Genomic DNA, 12,042 nt, shown 5'->3' with positions numbered 1-12,042 from the left:
CCAATGATAATTTTAATTGAATGTTTTTTCAGTTGAAATTCTGGGAACAAGATGCCTAACTTCTGCTGCAGTCATCATCCCTTCATTTTAGTCCTAATGGATGTTAGTTTTCCTTGAATGGAGCTGGAAGTTCCTTTGACTACAGATATACTCACTTGGAAATTCTGTCTTAAATAGTGAAGTTGCCTTGTTAACTAATTCTATAATAAAGATCATCTAAAAGTTACATAACCTATTTTAGATAGAATGAAGATACATTTAATACTTTCAACTTTTGTTACTTGTGTTGGACAGCATATGGTAAACTATGCAAAAAATATCTTTTTGCAAGATGGATTTTGACCTTCCCAAGTCAGGCACTTCCACATATCAGTGCTTCTGTGTAAGCTGGGCATCATTCTTTCCACAGTGTAGAAATAAAACTGGATACTTTTTTTGAATCTTAAGTTCCTCATAGTAATAAAGCAGTCTTGCAGAATAAGTCAAATCTTAGACTTAAATTTTTAAGATGTTGTTTATTTACTGCACTCTTCTTTTTTTTTTAAATGATGAATGTGGCCTAAAATTATTTTATATGTAATAACTATATGCTGTTCTTATTTGGGACAGACTTTACCTTATATTTGTAATAGCAGTAAGTGTAACTTTAAAAGTCTACCTGTGTCTCTAAAATTAACAGGAGTGGAAACTTCTTCCACAGGGAGGCCTGCATCTGTGAAAACATCTCTAGAATCATGGGCCAGTTCTGGCAAATCACTAACTAAATCAAAAGTGCCCATTCGGAGAACACCGAGCATCTCTTCAATCAATAGCACCCAGAGTGAGCAAAGTACTTGTAGTAATAATTGTAAGTATGATTGTCAGAGTTCTCTGCTGTTAACAATTGTTCCCCACACCATATTATCCATTTCTTGTCTGGGGAAAAATTATGTGAAATGAGATTATTGCCTAGCTAAGGATTACTTATTTTGGCTCTTAAATGTTGCCTTTTTACACATTTCATCCTAAGAGGCACATCTGTCTTCTCAATTGAAGGGTATTGAAACTTCGTGCATCACTTAGAAAAAACAAACTTGTTACAAAAACAACTTCCTACACTCATGGTGCATTGCAAAACTTTCTGGCATTACAGATCATGATGATTTCTTTGAAAGGGCTTTTTGTACACGGTATAATAAGAAATTCAGAATATTTGAGACTTGTGAATTTTCCCGTGGTAAAACTTAGAACAGTGTAGAACAGCCCCTTTTTACTCCTTTTTTTGGATGAAGTATAATTATATGTTGTTCTGATATGTTCTTAATGAAATATACTATATAGGTAACACTTAAACTTTTAGTGGCGTTCTTGTTTGACAGTTCCAACACATACGGTTTCAATTTACTAAAGCAAACATAATCTATACATTTGGGTGTACAGTTTAAATATAAAAACAATTGCTGGTAAAACCATCAGTCTAAATTGGATACTGTTGGTTGCCTTAAACAATGGATAGACTAATGAAAACACTTGCATATTAGTTGAAGAAATGTTATGGAATGAACAAAATTCAAAAAACAACATAAATTAACCCATTGATGGGGAAAGAAGTTCTAACAATAAAGCTGCTATTCAAATTTAAATGAGTAGGTTGAAATGTCCTTTTACTTTTAATTATCTTATTTTGTCTTTGGGGAAAGAAATTCCTTTATGCTAAATTACTTGGGGGGGGGGGGGGCGGCGGGAGGAAAAAGTTCATGAATTGAAGATGATCTGTAGTACAGATTTCATTTCCACCGAATTGTCATGTTTGTTCTTCCTATTTTTCTATCCTCGAAAATGAAAACCTACTTTGTGTTGAAAGGCAATAGTGTGTGTGTTTGTTTTTGTGTATAAAAATTTGCAACACATTTCTCCTATAATCATATTGGTTCTGTTGCCCTGACAGCCATATTGACTTGTGCTGTTCAATTTTAGTACTATGACTGAAATACCTAAGGAGGTTGTAAACGCTTGGTGCTCTTCCTCATAACAAAGAAAGGTTCATCGCTTCATAACAAAGAGATGTGTTCCTTTCAGATTAGGCATCCAAACTGATGACTCTTTCTTAGCGTGATTTGCTAGCTGGTTTAATCTGTTTTTGTCCTCTGCCTTGAAGCTTACAATTCTTTCCACTCTAATTCACTAACAGCAAGCATGAGGAATATGAGAGGGTGAACATGGCTGCAGTGTTTCTGGCTTTAAGCTTGCTTTGATCCTTTTTAAATGACTATACCAGGAGGACTCCGCAGTTGCACAGAAACTGATTTTTCTCCTTATATTTTCATCAATTCTACATTAACACCACCGACTGCTTCAGGAAGCCACTATGATATTACCTTATTGACTTTGCTGGTAGTGGGATCTTACAGCTTTTTTATTATTCCTTTGTTAGCCACGTTTACTGGGAAAAGAAGTAGGTCATTAGTCTTTTTTTTTTTTTAAATAAAATCATGTTTGGTTTCTTATTAAAGTTGGTAAAATTGGTAAAATGTATCAAATTAAATGCTTTTAAGTTTTTGGTTTCCCTAGGATAATGCTTTTAACTTAAGTTAATAAATTGACAGAAAATGCTGAGACTAAATCTTGATTTCAGTGTTTTTATGATTGTAATGAGATCTGGATTACATATGATTTTTTTCCCTCTGTGCAGTGCAATTCTTACTAACTTTTGAAGCATCTTGTAGAGACAATCAGTACAACTTATTTTTTTCTAAATGTATGTACTGCATTTTTCATTGTGTTTGGATCATTAGACAATGACATGAAAATAAAACCATAATTGGTAAAATCTAAAATTCTTCATCAGATTGGACATTCTAAGGTCAAGGTGGGATGCTTCTTCAGTAAACATAGTGCAATGTAAAACCTATGATCATATAGTTCTGTTTAACATGAAACTGACACCTTGTTCAGCTTTATACTTAAGATGATTAGTTGATATTTTTCTGTAAAGGTAACTTCATGGAATATAACCTTCCTGTGAGTGCCTACTTAATCCTTTGTTGGGATTCTTTTAGAGGGTTAAGTTTCCTGTGATAGTAACATGCTGCCTTTGAGTTTAATTAACATTTTAGTTTTATAACTCTCTATCTCTGAAGGAAACTCTAAGTATGTGGAAAAATTTGCCATAATTGCCATAATGTAACTGTATATAATATTTAATTTTCAGGCAAATAATATACTTTTGTATTTGCACAATTAAATGTAGCAGAGGATTGAAAAATTAGAATTGCACACCCTAAAATTTTTTGCAATTGTGATTGTATGCGCATGCAAAATTGTATTATGATGTAAATTAAAAATGGAGAACATAAATGTATAAATGGTAAATGCTTGCAACTGCAAGTATGAATTCCAAATGCTATTTTCCCTTTGTATAGGAGTAATTACATGAAAAGGATATAGAGTGAAGTGTAGTATTTCAGCAGTAAGATGCTGATCTCAGCAATTTACACTGAGCAATAAGAATATAAACCAGCATGTTTTCATGCAGGCCTGGCTCACTTGATGGTGTTCAGTAACTTGGTGAGGCTATTTTAAAACTTATATTAGTGTAATGCAATGTTTCCCAAATGGTGTTCCGTGGAACCCTAGGGTTCCACAAAATGAAAATAAGGTTTCTGCGAGAAAATTCCGTTACAATAACATTTTATGGTTTAAAAAAATAATTAATATTGTGACTTGTTTTTAAATATGTGCAATTATACTATATATGTTGATCTCATGACCTTGTTTAGCATTTGTATATTATTATCCTTACTTATTTGTGGTCCACTTTTACAGCTCAATATATTAGACTGTGTTAGGAGTTGTGCAAAATTCTTTCAAGTTTAAATGGGTTTTGTGGCCAAATAAAATTGGGAAACACTGGTGTAAAAAGAACAATCTGGGGGCATCTCACTGCTGTAAGTTTGATTTTTAACAGTAATTTATATTTCAGTAATACTTTGATATACTATTATGTTCTCAGGAATATAATCAGAAAACTGTAACTCCTTAGTCTGAATAATGGGAGCTCAGAATGTCTAAAATGCCTTTTTTTGCACATTGAGAACAAATGAAAGCTGCAGAATTTATCCTTTGAGATGTATACAATGAGATTAGTCTTGGTGAATATCAGACTGTTTTGTGCCAATTTATCCATGTAAACATTAGGGAAATACAGAAAAGCCTGGATTCAGCTATTTATGATTATATTGTTAAATGTTACTAAAACCATAAGAAATAGGATTACATAAACTTGCATGAGACTTAGCTCGATATTTTGTAAAAAAACCTAGAAAAGCAAATTTCCTTTAAACTCTCCCTCTCTTAATATCTACATGATTTTTTGTAATAGCTACAAGTGCCACAATCATCATTAAGAATGGAGAATGGCCTTCAAAAGCTACCTGTCAAAATGGCATTTCTGGACCCATCTCTTTGAAGCCAGTACCCAGACCAAGACTGTACTCCTTAAAATCCACTCCAAAAGGTATCTAATCTTTTTGTACATAGTGAAATATTACATTAGCTTCATTAACTTATATTGTTTTACATTACTCTTTCCAAAGCAGTGACTGTCAGGCTATGGTCCAGCAGACCCTTTTTGGTAATATGTGGAAAACTAACTGTGACATGGTGTCTTATTTCCAGCATTTAGGTTGTGTTAAGACAACAAAAATAATATATTTTTGGTTGTAGTTACCAGAAGATTATGATGTTGTTTCTACTAGAAGATAGATGGTTTACTAAAGTTGTATATTGATGTATGCGCTCCTAAATGACCTTAAAAGATTACTTCTGTTTCTAACAGATATTTCCAACTCTCCCCACCTTCAACAGAGTCTAACAGGAAAATGTTATGTGACCTCCTACTCAATTACACCAAACAGTTGCCACATGAATGTAGCAATATGTACATTCGGTATTATTGCTGAGAGTTAGCAATTTGTTATACTGGTTGGCTTCTGCTGGAGATGGAGATTACACAGGGCATTTGCCAATGGTTAAGTAAATTAAAATAGAAGGGGATAAATGGTCTGCCTGGGAAGCTGTGTCTGACCCATTACTTGGTACCACAGCATATCATGGAAGAGCAGGAGTAAGTTGAGAAATTTACATGAAAGCAATTCATGCCCTCAAGTGGGCAAAGAGAGCAAAACAGAGAGACTTGTGCTTAGCACAGCTCATGGAGTTGTTTTTATTGTTTGGACTTGCAGACTCTGTAAACCCATGGCTTACCATCAAGGGTTCATATGAACAGCTTCAGAGGGGTAGCCAAGTTAGTCTGTAACAGGAAAAACTTAAACAACAATACACAAAAATCTGTTGGAGAATGCTTTAATCTATCTGGACACTCATTAATGGATCTCCAAGTCACCATTTTGTTTTGGGCCAATTCTACAAGCCAAATGCTCAGAGAAGGATTGGAACTTAACTTCATTACAAGTTTAATTCTTCTGCAAATGGTATGAACAAGGACACACTACCTTCCACATCCAATGACTTAAACTGTCAACAAAACAATGGAGGTGCTAATTGTTCTTATCAGCCAGTTGTACCTATTTGAACAATCTACTCGCTGTCTTTCTATTTTTTCTCCTTTTCCTCTTCTTTTTTTCTCTTCTCCTTCCCTCCCCCACCCTTATTTATTCTTGGATCTGGACTTCTAATACTCCATTCATCTGAAGAAGTGGGTTGTGCCCCCGAATGCTCATGATACCATCTGCATATTTAAGGTGCTGCTAGTCTATTGGTGGTTTAAGTTTTTCCTATTAACAGTGTATAGGGCAGGGGTATATCCCAACTTCTCTCACTACCTAGACAAACTCAGACTTTAGACCTGCGCATTCTAACTGTTTTGAGCTAGAGTGCAAAAAATAGCAGTGCGGTTATGGTAGTTTGGGTTAGCTACCAGAATACAACCTCATCAAAAATCCTGAGCATGTATTTGGAGTAACAACACATAGTGCTACAGCCACACTTCTATTTTAATTTTCTAGCTCAAGTAGACCTAGTGTGTGTGTCTACCTGATTTAGGAATCACACTCTTAAATGAGTGTATACAGGAGGACTTTTCCATCAACTAACAAGCTTAATAGTGCTGTTCATAGCAATAAACTGCACCTGGACAAATGCTTATTTTTCTTAAATGTCCTTTGCACAATACAGCATCCAAGTTGAAGTCATGCATAGTCTGAATGGAGTAGCATCTTCATTGGCTGACTAAAATGGAGTGGCACAGTAGGAGAGGGCAGAAAAGCGTTTTCTGAAATATGTAGCCTAAAATGCTTGACTGAAACATTTTCAGTAATAACAAGGTAATAAACTCTGCCATCTGTAAGTCAGGAGTGTTATTGCTGCAGTTATTGTATTCCAGTTAAAAGCAGGAATTGAATGTAACTGACATAGGGATAGGGGAAGTAAGACAATTTCATGAAAACCACAACAGAAAAAAATGGATTTTAAACACTGAATAACAAGCAGGGTTTTTTTAATGCTTTGACTGGGTGACCAGCTGTAAAGTAACTTGTAACTTCAGGTATGAAAAGAAGGAGTCTTGACGTTTGTACTTTTTTGCTGTTGTAGGTGCAACTTGTATATTTAGTTTTTATAAAAGGTAAATTTATTTTTTGCATACCTGTCCGAAGAAATGTTAATGCATTTTCAGTAACTTAAAACTGTTAAGTATTCTTTCTGTTCACAATTTTCAAAGAAAACTGACTTAAAGTGGTTTTTTTATACATCCGAGTCATTGTTCTGACGATTTAAAAATCTTTCCAAGGGAGACTATAATTCAGAATCAATTATCTCTTTAACTGCATGCTGTTGTTTTTTAAGTTGGATGAGTTCTTATTACCAATTTAGTTTTAAATCAAGGAAGTAATCTAAGTCTTTGGGTTTTTAGGAACAAAGAACAGATCCAGTTCACTGAACCAATGTACACCAAAATCAGCTGGGCCCTTTCTTCCAGTGAGGAAAACTAGTGAGCTAAGAGGCAACCAACCATTGGGTAAAGTCTTTCTCATCTACATGTTGTAGGCTTTCCTTTATTTAGTGAGAGCTCTGCTGTTCAGTACTCTATATGCTAAAGATTTCCAGTACTATAGTTCATAACTTTAAAAGTGGACATGAATTTCACAATTCTGCCCCAATGCAAAAATCTGTAATTTCCATGCTTTGTCATGAGAATGAAATTCTAATCTCTCTCCCCTCCCCCCACCCCTCCTGGGAAAAGATTCAAGAGCCTGTAATGTCATCTGTTTATCTACATTTACATTTGTATTTATGAAAACAAACGTTTTATAAGCAAAATTGGAATAATTCTTGCTAATAGAAAATACATACAAGGTAAGGTCCAATTTAGCCCCTTCTCGGAGTTGTTGCTTAGCTTAAAGTACCTGCCAGAGTTTGCTTCTGACCTCTGCCTCTTTTCCATTATCTCCCTACCTTAGGTACTCGTACGTGTTTTTTAATGCTGACTTACAGTTGAAAGGACATCTATAGATGGTTGTCTCCAAACATAGAAGTACAAATGTGAATTTTTATAAAAGATTCTAGAATCTGATAGCTTGTCATAGGTGCTTACTCACAAAGTTCCTGTTATGTGGCTTAGTGTTACAACTGAACTGCCTCAGACGTTGGCTGATGCATGGTAGTTAAGGTACAAAAGATAGTTAAGATACAATGCAAATTGTGTTGCCTCCTAGTTATTGGTACATGTTTTCATAAGATCTCACACGAAAACCTTGATACTTCCTATGCACAACCGGACAAGTTGAGACTTTTAATTCTTTATTGTTACTTGGTCCAATCTGCAGATAAAAATTGTCTTGGAAACTGATAAATCTAATGTAAAAATCTTGATTTTTTTTTTTTTGTCTGTGCCATGCAAGAGTAATGGTTCCACTTAAGCCTTTAGTGTAAAGAATAATTATGTTTTTCTCGTTTTGAAAAGGATATATACATATCTGTCCACAGATGAAGTAGTTGTTCATCATTACCGGCCACTTGATTCTTAAAAGCCTCAAATGACAACACTGTGGTCAGAATAAAATAATAACATAAGATATTAAACAGTTCTATCTGGCATACATGAAGCACAGACCCGGTAGTGCAAAAAGTAGTTAAAAGTATAGGGCTAGTTAAAGGTCAAGTTCTTAACAAGTGATATCCATTGCAAATGATCGATTACTGTAAAACAGTTCAGAATTAACAGAAATCTTCTCATGTTTTTGTCTCGCATAGCTTACCAGGATTTTAATGTCCTAATACATTTTGGCATTAATGTTTTACTGAAATTCTCTAAGCCACCATACAAGAGAAGATAAGTGAAAGGCTGGGAAAATGCTTTTTTACCTATCTGCTGGAACTGACTCAGGTATCTTAATGCAGTTGAGAATGACACAGCTGTATCTTCTCTGAACATTACAGGTACTCCTGGACTAAATGGGCCCCAAAGACTGTTGTCTGTTTTCAGTTCTGGTGAGTTCTCAAATGTGTTTTTTTCCCCCCATCTTTTCAGTAATGGATAACAAGGCAATGGCCCCAAAATATCATTGTATGATGTCCTCAAGATGCTTTCGGTGTAATATCCCCTGGTGTTTTATTAAATGAAGTAGCTTCACAATAAGTTAGTATGATGTAACCAGCTATGAAGACTCAAGTTTCAAACATATACACTTTCTGTGATTACTGTGCTTTAATTGTATGCCATTACTCCATCCAGCTGCCAAACGGTAGAGTCTGTACTAATTATTATTTGTCGTCATCTGCTTTGTGGACAAAATAGTCTTTAAAAGCAACGTACAAGAAACATTGGTAACAAATTTGGATATACAATGAGGAGTCCTGTGGCACTTTAGAGACTAACAGGTTATTAGGGCATAAGTTTTCATGGGTAATACCTACTTCATCACGTGAGTTGTAGTGGAAGCTAAAGAAGCAGGAGGATCATCGTCTTTATATATACCCCTGCTTCTGAAACCTTGTTTTTGCAGATACAGACTAATAACGCTACCTCTCTGAAACTTGGATACAGTAAATCTTGGCAGTTTAGTCATGTGGCAGTAATTAGTTAAAAAATTTGATGTGGTTTGGGAGAAAAAGAAGATTCACGTTAAACAGAAGCTTCTGTTTGATGGCTTGTGCTGACAAATTCTTGACTTTGTTTAGTTGCCAGCAGCCTCATCATGTGTTACCATATGCTGTGCTTGAATGGTAGATGGCAATTAACTAGAAATGCTGATGTCAACTTGTGTAGCATTGGGAAGCATTACAGGGTTAAAAAGTGTCTGACCTTCTAAATGTCTTCTGAAGCTTCTGTCTTGTATAATAGACTATCTGACTAGAGTTTTACTTTGGTTCTGTATTCACTCATGTTTTGCTAGTACTGCTTCAGTTTCAGTGGAGTTCTGTGAGCCCATGGCTACGTCTACACTGGCCCCTTTTCCGGAAGGGGCATGTAAATTTCACTAGTCGTCGTAGGGAAATCCGCGGGGGATTTAAATATCCCCCACGGCATTTAAATAAAAATGTCTGCCGCTTTTTTCCGGCTTTTAAAAAAGCCGGAAAAGAGCGTCTACACTGGCCCCGATCCTCCGGAAAAAGTGCCCTTTTCCGGAGGCTCTTATTCTTACTTCAAAGTAATAAGAGCCTCCGGAAAAGGGCACTTTTTCCGGAGGATCGGGGCCAGTGTAGACGCTCTTTTCCGGCTTTTTTAAAAGCCGGAAAAAAGCGGCGGACATTTTTATTTAAATGCCGCGGGGGATATTTAAATATCCCCCGCGGATTTCCCTACGACGACTAGTGAAATTTACATGCCCCTTCCGGAAAAGGGGCCAGTGTAGACGTAGCCCATGTGTTCATAGAAGCAAAAGGGATGATCTCACCAAGATTTAGCTCCTATCATAATTTGCTCACAATGAGCATAATTAAACCTGGCATCTGGACTAGATTAGAGATCTCTGGGGGAAAATGTTGGAAAATTAGCTTCTCCATTCATTTACTAACAATTGAGCCACACTTTGTCCTCTGAAATACATAATTCATCAGGTGCAAGTGAAAGCTGATTTTCAATTCAAAACACTATTTCTTGCCCTTTGGAAGTATGGACCATGCTTGACTGTAACTTTTCCATTTTATGTGGACAGGATTTTCTATTGGTTTTCTTCTTCTTAGAAGCTGCTTATTTTGTTTTTTGTTCTTAATGATCATTACATATAGAACTATAGCAAAGTAAAAAGAAATTGTGTTAGGAATACTGATGGATTTTGTTTTGAATGTTCTGTAGGACAGTGCTTTTACATGTCAAGAAAGTCATGATCTTTTTTCGGAATAACAGTGTATGCAGTGCCAGCTAGTGACATGCAGAGTGAGGCCCAGTGGGTTTTTTTAAGTAGCCTGCAGTGCTAACCTTTTTGTTCTAAAACATTTTAGACTTCAGTCCTTGATTTGACTGTGGGTCTGTCACTCTGATTCAATGAAGACCAAGTAACATTTTTATTAGCTGTCTCCATGCTGTATTTATGGCATCGGGATCCTATAATCTGCTTGACCTGCAGGAAGTTTCTCCGATGATTGGTTGATTGTGATCTTTCTGCAATAATGAAACTTGTACTTAGCGAAGTTACTGCTGCATTTAATGTGACTGGAAAAGATACTTTTAGAACAAGGTTTTTGTCCTCTGATCATTTGCATACACAGTTCACCCAATTTCCTCTCTGTTGCAGTAATTACTCAAATTGGGGGTATTAATTAGATGTAAACTAACTGTTCTCTTCATCAGTAGTGTGCTAATATCTGAGTTTTGGGCTCTATGCATTTTTAGACCTTTTTTGTTCATATTTGTAAAAAAAAGTCTTCAAACTATAAGAACTAGAAAAATGTTTTTTTAAATAAAGAATTGTTTTCTCTGAAATCTAAATTTGTCATGATGAACTTTAAACAGACTAGATTTTTGTCTGCCAGCCAAGTTTTTCACAACACTTGTTTACTGCTACGCTGAACATAAAATTTATGTTCATTAAAGGACATCTGGGAACCTTGGGTTTAATCTACAGTGTTTACTAAGAACATACAGCTTGATAAATCTTTCAATCTGCTCAGCAATTCAAAGAGGATATTCTAGATTCTGAATTTGCTATAAAAAAATCCCCCTCCATATAATGTGATATGGAAATAGGATGTAGATGTTAGAAATGTTCATTTATGTGAAGCATGAGTAGTGGCAAAATTCAGATTTGTCTTTGGTTCAAGTTCCACTTTAGTCAAAATTGGAACAATTGGGTTTGGGGGCATTAGCGAAGAATTGTTTTAGCTAGGACTTAATCTCAGGGATTAAGAGGTATAATACTATGAACATATTAATTTGGGGGGGATATGAAGGGCAGAGGGATTTGGCAATAAATAATTGGATTTTTACAAAAAATTATAAAACATATTTCATTGGAAGTAAGATGTGGTTTATTAAAGATGTTGTACTTCAAAATAGTCACCATGTGCAGTTTGTGCCCAGATATGTATGTTCGCCTTTTGGCACAAAAGGTCTTAAAGTTTAAAGATGGCTTGCAGCATTCTTATGTGCAGTATGGTGTAATCTTCTATTTGGCTATCTCGTCATAGAATTAATTAACCTTTAAAGATTGAGTCAAAACAGCAGTGACCTTGAGGTGTTCGCTTGGTCTACACTGACTGGTAGACCACAGGTGACATGCTGGATTGGTGAAGGATATGTATAAGAAGGAACAGTATTTGAAGCCAAAACACTGTCTACTGTGAAAGTGAAGTTCAGGCACTACTAATCCTGTGCTATGTTGATATGCTCAAATCAGTAGCTACCTCAGTCATTTCAGAAATCCTGAGATATAACTGGAAAATCTCACATTAGTTTACAATAGCAATTCTGAATGGTAGGTAGACTGCTATTGTGCCAGTTGATTGAAGCTGAATTTCTGAACAAAGTGCTGGCATTCAGATTTAGTTTTAGTTGCTAAAGAGAAGGGAAATTTCTGTCCTAAGGAAAGCTTTGTGTTTTTCACT

The 12,042-nt window shown here is 35.5% G+C and overlaps 1 protein-coding gene across 6 annotated transcripts in view; it reads left to right on the top strand.

Moving 5' to 3' along the window:
* MTUS1 (microtubule associated scaffold protein 1) overlaps positions 1–12,042 on the top strand; it is a 192,158-nt gene that overhangs the window by 77,054 nt on the left and 103,062 nt on the right. For 5 of the 6 annotated variants that reach the window (XM_075931164.2, XM_089777883.1, XM_075931167.2 and 2 more), the window contains 4 exons: positions 680–847; positions 4,361–4,495; positions 6,911–7,015; positions 8,437–8,487. In XM_075931164.2, the coding sequence (XP_075787279.2) occupies positions 680–847; positions 4,361–4,495; positions 6,911–7,015; positions 8,437–8,487 (459 nt within the window). The remainder of the gene's footprint in view (positions 1–679; positions 848–4,360; positions 4,496–6,910; positions 7,016–8,436; positions 8,488–12,042) is intronic. The other variant, XM_075931169.2, reaches the window with a different exon arrangement.

This window comes from Pelodiscus sinensis, chromosome 4 (genome assembly GCF_052426305.1).
Source record: "Pelodiscus sinensis isolate ZL-2025 chromosome 4, ASM5242630v1, whole genome shotgun sequence".
Lineage (NCBI taxonomy): Eukaryota > Metazoa > Chordata > Testudines > Trionychidae > Pelodiscus > Pelodiscus sinensis.
This window is presented reverse-complemented; position numbering and strand designations above follow the sequence as displayed.